This window comes from Echinops telfairi, unplaced genomic scaffold, assembly GCF_000313985.2.
Source record: "Echinops telfairi isolate 266 unplaced genomic scaffold, ASM31398v2 ScPeMD7_7467;HRSCAF=8505_1, whole genome shotgun sequence".
Taxonomy (NCBI): domain Eukaryota; kingdom Metazoa; phylum Chordata; class Mammalia; order Afrosoricida; family Tenrecidae; genus Echinops; species Echinops telfairi.
In genome coordinates, this window is record NW_022111368.1 from 28,315,960 (window position 1) to 28,323,968 (window position 8,009).

General features: G+C 48.4%; 2 protein-coding genes across 2 annotated transcripts in view; one reads left to right on the forward strand and one right to left on the reverse strand.

The window, feature by feature from the left end:
* Positions 1 to 3,938, forward strand: part of SNRNP200 (small nuclear ribonucleoprotein U5 subunit 200) — a 29,321-nt gene extending 25,383 nt beyond the window's left edge. Inside the window, exons 37-45 of the mRNA XM_004704361.2 lie at positions 3 to 192; positions 287 to 451; positions 635 to 756; positions 967 to 1,110; positions 1,203 to 1,379; positions 1,659 to 1,819; positions 1,902 to 1,983; positions 3,298 to 3,390; positions 3,506 to 3,938. Of these exons, the coding sequence (XP_004704418.1) occupies positions 3 to 192; positions 287 to 451; positions 635 to 756; positions 967 to 1,110; positions 1,203 to 1,379; positions 1,659 to 1,819; positions 1,902 to 1,983; positions 3,298 to 3,390; positions 3,506 to 3,649 (1,278 nt within the window). The 3' untranslated portion in view covers positions 3,650 to 3,938. The remainder of the gene's footprint in view (positions 1 to 2; positions 193 to 286; positions 452 to 634; positions 757 to 966; positions 1,111 to 1,202; positions 1,380 to 1,658; positions 1,820 to 1,901; positions 1,984 to 3,297; positions 3,391 to 3,505) is intronic.
* A 2,153-nt stretch (positions 3,939 to 6,091) lies between these two features.
* CIAO1 (cytosolic iron-sulfur assembly component 1) overlaps positions 6,092 to 8,009 on the reverse strand; it is a 6,494-nt gene continuing 4,576 nt past the window's right edge. Inside the window, exon 7 of the mRNA XM_004704362.2 lies at positions 6,092 to 6,748. Within this exon, the coding sequence (XP_004704419.1) occupies positions 6,514 to 6,748 (235 nt within the window). The 3' untranslated portion in view covers positions 6,092 to 6,513. The remainder of the gene's footprint in view (positions 6,749 to 8,009) is intronic.

The window sequence follows — 8,009 nt, forward strand, 5'->3', positions numbered from 1 at the left end:
AGGATTTCTTCAAAAAGTTCCTGTATGAGCCATTGCCAGTAGAGTCTCACCTGGACCACTGTATGCATGACCACTTCAATGCAGAAATTGTCACCAAGACCATTGAGAACAAGCAGGACGCGGTGGACTACCTCACCTGGACCTTTCTGTACCGTCGCATGACTCAGAACCCCAATTACTACAACCTGCAGGGTCAGTGCGCTTGGGGCCCACACTAGCCTTCTGTGCCGTTCCCAGCCTTGGCCGGGCATTTCCCTAAGGGCCTGCTCATCTCGTCCCTGCACAGGCATCTCCCACCGGCACTTGTCTGACCACTTGTCGGAGCTCGTAGAGCAGACCCTGAGTGACTTGGAGCAGTCCAAGTGCATCAGCATCGAGGATGAGATGGATGTCGCGCCACTGAACCTGGGCATGATCGCGGCCTACTATTACATCAACTACACCACCATTGGTGAGGGGCTGCCGGGGTTCAAGGCTGGAGCCTGCTGAGATGAGGTCACAGGGCTGGATGTGCCCCAGGCGTTGTCTGCAGGGTGGTCTTGGAGGCTAGAGCGGAGTGCCCAGTTAATCATTTCCTCCCTGTTCCCATTCCTTCCTCTTTCGTCCCTCCCAATTTTCCTCTTTTCCCTGTCAGAGCTCTTTAGCATGTCCCTGAATGCTAAGACCAAGGTGCGTGGGCTGATTGAGATCATCTCTAATGCTGCGGAATATGAGAACATTCCCATCCGGCACCATGAAGACAACCTCCTGCGTCAGGTGAACGTCCTTGGAGTTGAAATTTGGCTTATGTTCCCAGAGCATGTAGTATCCCTGTCACCACGCACGCACCACCACACACACACCTCCCACCCCCACCTGTGGGTATTGAAGAGTTGGGCACTTTGGCCAGGTAATGCTCTTGGTCTGAGAGCTGATTTCAGGCAAGCTCACCTGTTTCTCACCAGATATTTTTCTTCCATGTTATAGTTGGCTCAGAAGGTCCCTCACAAGCTGAACAACCCTAAGTTCAATGACCCACACATCAAGACCAACCTGCTTCTGCAGGCTCACCTGTCGCGCATGCAGCTGAGTGCCGAGCTGCAGTCGGACACAGAGGAGATCCTTAGTAAGGTATGGTGTGGACACAGGTGTGTGTCGGAGGGGCTGAGGTGACAGTAGCAGTCCGGACCCAGCCTCCATCCATGTACTTCTGTCCCGTACAGGCAATCCGGCTCATCCAGGCCTGTGTGGATGTCCTCTCCAGCAATGGGTGGCTCAGTCCTGCCCTGGCAGCTATGGAACTGGCTCAGATGGTCACCCAAGCCATGTGGTCCAAGGACTCGTACCTGAAACAGCTGCCGCACTTCACTTCAGAGCATATCAAACGCTGCACAGACAAGGTGAGCAGATCTGGATGTGAAGTGTTGACCAAGTAAGCCTGAGAGCTAGGCCTGGGGGTGGGGAGTTGGGAACCACCGTGAGGGCAACATCTAGCTCTGGCTTCTCTAAAGGGTTGCCTGTTGAAATCTAGAAGAGCCTGCCCGCTGTGCACCATGGTCTTTCCGAAGCTGGGTCATCTCTGGGTGGTCTCCTGCATCGGAAGTAAAGTTGGCACTTGCTTGGTGCTAGTTCCTCTCTGCTCTTAGCTGGCATTCTCTGCCCTCTGAATCCCACTGCAGGGAGTGGAAAGTGTCTTTGACATCATGGAGATGGAGGATGAGGAACGGAACGCACTGCTCCAGCTCTCGGACAGCCAGATCGCTGACGTGGCCCGCTTCTGTAACCGCTACCCGAACATCGAGCTGTCCTACGAAGTGGTGGAGAAGGACAGCATTCGCAGGTGAGCCAGCGAGAAGCAAGTGCCCCGGGGTCCTGCTGCGTGAACCCCCTGCCAAGTTGTCGCCCTCTTCTCTCCCCTGCAGCGGTGGGCCGGTTGTGGTGTTGGTGCAGCTGGAGCGAGAGGAGGAAGTCACGGGCCCTGTTATTGCACCTCTGTTCCCACAGGTATGTCCAAGTAGCTGGCCTTACCAGAGTCCAGCTTACAGGGAGGGGTAGTGTCATTGGGAGAGGGGCTTTAGAGAAATAATGAAGGTACAAGACTAAGGATTTATCTCGGGGTCATGTCTTCCCCTTCTCCCCTGCTTACCTTGGGTTTAGTTTGAACCCATTCAGGTAGCTGGACATTGTTAGGGTCAATTGTGCATTCGTGTCAAGCCCTGTGACTTTGAAGAGCCATTGGACAACGGGGGCTTTTCTAGGGGGTGTTTTCCGGCTTTCCTCACCGCCATGGACTCTGCTCCTAATTGCTTTTTTCGCTACCATTAGGAAAAAGGAAAATCTGACCTTCGCATGGAACTATAATATGAAGCCTCAAGGGGGGGGGGAATGGTTTAAACAATAATATTTCAGGTTTCAAAGTTCTGTGGATCTCACTTTTGTTGAGAATACACATAGCACAAACGTACACCAATCCGAGCTTGCCTGCGTGCACTGTAGAGGTGGCTTCTCTGCTGGAGCTGCTCGGCCTTTCTCACCTCACCCCTGCCCCTAAGCTTCCCGCCGGTTGAATCCCATGTACTATGAGGGCCTCCAAAAAGTCAGTGGGAAAAGCCCTTTGCCTTTACATTCCATTTCCCACAAACTTGTCGAAGCCCCTTCATACATATAGACCTTAAAAGAGCATAACGTTCAAGGGAGACTCCTTTTATACCCAACTACTATAAACTGTTGATTGGCTTTAAGACTTCAGGAGATAATGATTTATTAAAGATTGGGAGAAATTGTTTAGGGGTTCATCTAGCCTGCATGGCCCCACAAAGACTGAGCCCATGAGCATTTGGAATTATGCATTTTCCCCTTTGTGACCAGGATTCTTCTAGAGAAACTGATCAGAATGGATTGGTAGCAGACAGATAGGCTCCTCTAAATGGTAAGGTACGTTTCTTATCAGGCCTCGGAGACTAGAGCACACTGGTGGAGACGTACACTCGGGCAAGCACTAAGTGGAAGAAGGTACTTAGGGACAAGGACATGAGGCAGAATAACAAACGAGTCCATCTGCCTACCTAAAAATGGAACCCCTTTGAGGCATCTTTGGACAGTTTTATACTCTTAAGTCATTTCAAAGCTTACAACAGGGCTTCACAAGGTTTGTGGAAAAACTGAAATGATGCATTTTTCCACAAACTTTGAAAGCCCCCTCATATTTCAGAGAACTTCCTAGCTGGCTTTTTTGATTTTCCTACTTTTGTAACTGCCTCATGGTCCTGTGGCCATCAGGCTTTCCATGCTGAAATCCCTCGGCTTTGGTCTTTGCAGAAACGTGAAGAGGGCTGGTGGGTGGTGATCGGAGATGCCAAGTCCAATAGCCTCATTTCCATCAAGAGGCTGACCCTGCAGCAGAAGGCTAAGGTGAGTGTCTCTGCAAGCCTCAGTGTCTGCTCTGCTAGCCAGGGGTGGGGGCGAGGGCAGGGCGAGCACTCTTCCCGAGTCCGCGCTCGGCCTGATTTCCACCTGCTCTTTTTAGGTGAAACTCGACTTTGTGGCGCCAGCCACTGGTGCCCACAACTACACGCTGTACTTCATGAGTGACGCTTACATGGGCTGTGACCAGGAATACAAATTCAGCGTGGACGTGAAAGAAGCGGAGACTGACAGTGACTCGGATTGAGCCATAAGGCATTCTGCTCTCACACAGGATTGTTGAACCTGGACGGGGAGCATAGACAGTTGCTGGATCCTGGTTGTGGAGACCCCATCTGTCAGCATGAGATCTGAGCAGTCAGGGTGTGTCCCAGCCCTGCTGCTTTTCCCTTGTCGCCATGCAGTCCACACTTTGGACCCAGGGTCTGCAGCTGCGCAACGGAGCTGGCCGGTCGTACACACAGTACGGCATTTTCAGGCATGGTCTTTGTCATTCCTTTTTGAATTGCACAGTCTATTACAATAAGTTACAGAAACCACTCGCTCCTTGGTTTTCTCTAACGTAAGGCCCTTAGTTGAAGGGGTTTTTGTTTGCTTTTGCGGCAGGTAAACTATAATTTGTATTTCTAGAGGACAACCTGATCAATGGGGCTGTCTTGTCTATAGCCATTTCCGTCAGTGTGGAAGAGGGACTCTTGGCAGCTTCTCTTCAGGCTGTGATGGTGGCCCACCATAGGTGTGTGCTACCCAGATAGTGGCATGACTGCAGGAACGAAGGTCGCCTCGGTGGGTAGATCCACGGTCCCACAAAGTGGGGAGCACCTGAAGGGAGATGAAAATGCACCACCTGGACATACCCCTTTTTGCTAAACCATTTTGTAATCCAGACCTACCAAATTTTCCTGCCTTCTGTTGTGGTTTTGCAAACTTTTTTTTAGGAATACATGTATTCAGATTTTTTTGTAGGGTATTTTCAGAGAGTTTTCACTTGGGACCTTTTGCACTATGAAAGGTGGAAGAACTCCAAAGACTTTAGTTAAGGTCTACCCACTGGTATATGAAACTACAGTAAATCATTTCTGTTAAAACAACTGTACACATGATAACATTTATGAGAAATGACCCAGTGAGAAGTATCCAACATCTGACTTGACATCCAACTGCTTCTATAAACAACCCATTGTGGGTGGTTTGAGTTGAAGAAAAGCTGCACACAGATACTACTGTTAGGTGTTGTCCAGTTGGTTCTGAGAACGAGAGGATAGACCTGCCCCGTGGGTTCCCAAGACTAAATCCTGGCAGAGTAGAAAGCCTCATCTTTCTCCTGTGGAGCAACCTGTGGTTTTGAACTGTTGACCTTGCAGTTAGTGGCCCAATGTGTACCATTAACGCCACCAAGGCTCCTCCTCAGCTGGGAAAGGGAGGGTTGTTTTTAATAGCCCTTTCAGGTTAATTGTAGAGATCCTTGGATAGACTCAGCAAGTGGCAGTTTGTTAAAGGTTAGGTGCACTCTGGAATCTGAAGCCGGTCAATCAACTTTTTCTCCTGTTACATTAACATCTGTTGTTCTGACACTTTGGATCTCATCATAAATTATTTCCTAGCATGTGTCGAACATTTGGAAAATAGTGGTTCACTGAATTATGCAGATCTTCTAAATGTTGACATCTCTTACAGTATGAAATGGAAAAAAAGGAATGTCACCACATCAAGTCTACATACTGGGAAGTTCACAGTGGCAATACTGGTTTTCAGAAGTTGGTTTTTAGTATGCTTTTATCATTTGGCAGTATGTTCTGTTGTTTTCCCTTGAAGTGAAAGTTTTGTTGTTTTTGGGGAAAAATGCCAAATATTCAAGTCCAAATACCATTCTTGTTAAGGCCACCATCTTGCCCAACCCATGTGGTTCCTTTCAGAACCCTTGATGCCGTTTTATCTAAACAGAGCACCATTGCTGGTAGGAGCCCTACTGCCAGGGGTTTAGTTGATGCTATTTTTATCCCACAGCCTCTTTCTTGATTCACCTAGTTTTAATTGCCACATACCCTTTCAAATTGAGATGAAATGGCCCCTCTTCCACAAAACTGATTCTCCAGTGTTTTGCCTGGAGTCCTCTGTCTACTCCAATTTGTTGCAATTACTGTCAATAGGCTAACTTTCTGGAGAGATGACTCTCCTCTGAATCCTCACCTCGCTCATTGCCTGGTAAATACTGGTGCCACATGCAGAGTCCAGTCATCACTGCAAGATGCCAGGTGCTGACCACCGGGGTCAGGTCCAAATACCATACTTTGATATGCCACGAAGAAAGCTGGCAACTCAAGTGACACAATTGCTTTTCTTCATGACCATGATCATACTTCAGTGTGGTATCCATGCTTCCAGTGTTAGGGTCTTAGGGTGGGGGCAACAAAATAGAAAGTGGTGGCTTATAGGAATGGAAACATCCTGCCTCTTTGGGATGCTGATAGTCCAAATCAGATCAACTAGGCCAGCTTCTCTCCATGACTCTAGATGGGTCTTTTATTGTCTCTCAGCTTCCGGTGTTCCTTAATTTGCTGTGACAGGAAAATGCCATGGTCCCATGTCCATCTTCCCTCTTTTGTAAGGACACCACTTGGGATGGATTAGGACCCACTATTCCAGCACGCCCTCATGATAAGTGGCATATATAAAAGGAAACATGATGTGTGTGGATGTATATATAATCTTACATGCATAGCTTTTAGCCAGCAATTCGGAAAGCAAAACTAATTTCAGTTCAGAACGGGTGGGTTATTTAAAACTTACAATTTCAGACCATGTTCTAGGTACATCCCATCCCACATACATGTATCGCACATTCACATCCAAAGTTGAACACTAGTTTGTCCCTGTGTCCTACAGCAAGCAAAAGCTGGGGGCTAGCAACCGCTGTACTGATCTTCCCCGGCTCTTTACTGAGGCCCCATCAAAGGAGGGGAGCGTGGGAATACTGGTCTAGTGCCATACTTCTATGAAGTAGAGGCAAGTGAAGTCAAGGTTAATGAGCCTCCAGGTCATCTCGAGGCCAGGCTGGATGCTTTCTGGGGAGCCACAAATCTGTCCAAAGTAGAGATGGTCCAAAGGCCTTCATTCAGGTCGCTGGTACTTCCAGAAGGCCACCTCCCCATCATCACTGCAGGAAGCCAGAAGCCCTTGCTCCTTGGGGTTCCACGCCACACAGTTCACATCCTGGGTATGGGCCTGAGGCAAGTGGGCTGTCAGAGAGAAGGTAGGCTGCTGCGGGTCGGAGCCAGGGTCCTCCTCAAACACCCGGATGGCATCATCTCCACAAGCTGTAGCCAGGGCCCCAGTCAGCTGACACCTGGAGGAACACACACATCAGTTGGGGGAGAGGGGTTGACCCCTCCCTTCCTAAAGCTAGCAAACTAGCGAGGAGAGATTTGCTCCACAGTCCCTGGGCTGGTCTCTTCCCAACTCTGCTAAAAATCTCCAAGAGCTTCCTCAATTGAATATATAACTATAAGTTTAGCCCTTAAGTTTAGAAGTACTTCTAATTGCTCTGCAATACACAACCCAAAACAGCACCATTGTGAAGTGCTTTTTGTTAACAAGGCACAAGGGTTTTCCATGACACTAAGTATCCTAAACTGGTTGGTTCTTAACAGCTACACCAGTTGTTCTCAACCTTCCTAATGGCCGACCCTGTAATACAGCTCCTTGAGGTGGTGACACCCCAACCATAACACTTTCGTTGCTACTTCATAGCTAATTTTGCTAGTTATGAATTGGGTGACCCCTGTGAAAGGGTCGTTGGACCCCCAAAGGGGTCATGACCCACAGGTCAAGAACCACTGAGCAGATAATAGGGTAAAGAGCCCTGGTGGCACAGTGAGTTAAGCACTTGGCTACTAACTGTAAGGCTGGCAGTTCAAACCCAAGAGCTACTCTGCATGTGAAAGATGAGGCTGTCTGCTCCCACAAAAACTCATGTCTATCGAAAGAGTAAGGAACAATTCCACTCTGCCCGGGGTCACTAGGAGTTGGGATTGATGGCAGTAGATTTTTTAATATAATAGGCCACTGAGTTTGACCATGATATAAGCCCATTTGTGTTATGCTCATACAGGTTATTTCCAAATGCCTGCACAAACAAAACTTAGACATAACATAATTTTTATCACTATTTAGGATTATCTCCTAGGGATAGATTCTTGAGTCAGATTTGCTATCTGGTCTACTTTCTTATGTACCATTAGGTGCCTAGCTATCAAAAGATAAAGCATCTGGGGTCTTAAAGGCTTGAAGATAAACAAGCGGCCATCTAGCTGAGAAGCAACAAAGCCCACATGGAGGAACACACCAGACCGTGGGATCACGAGGGGACAATAGGATTGGGGATCAGGCATCAAAAATCCAGAGCAAAAAATCATAATGTGAATGAGGAGGGGAGTGTGGAGTGGCGGCCCAAAGCCAATCTAGGCAATTGGACATCCCCTTACAGAAGGGTCTCAGGGAGATGACAAGCCAGTCAGGGTGCAGTATAGCATCGATGAAACATAAAGCTTTCTTCTGGTTCTTTAAGGCTTCCTCCCCCGGCCCCCACTATCATGACCCTAATTCTA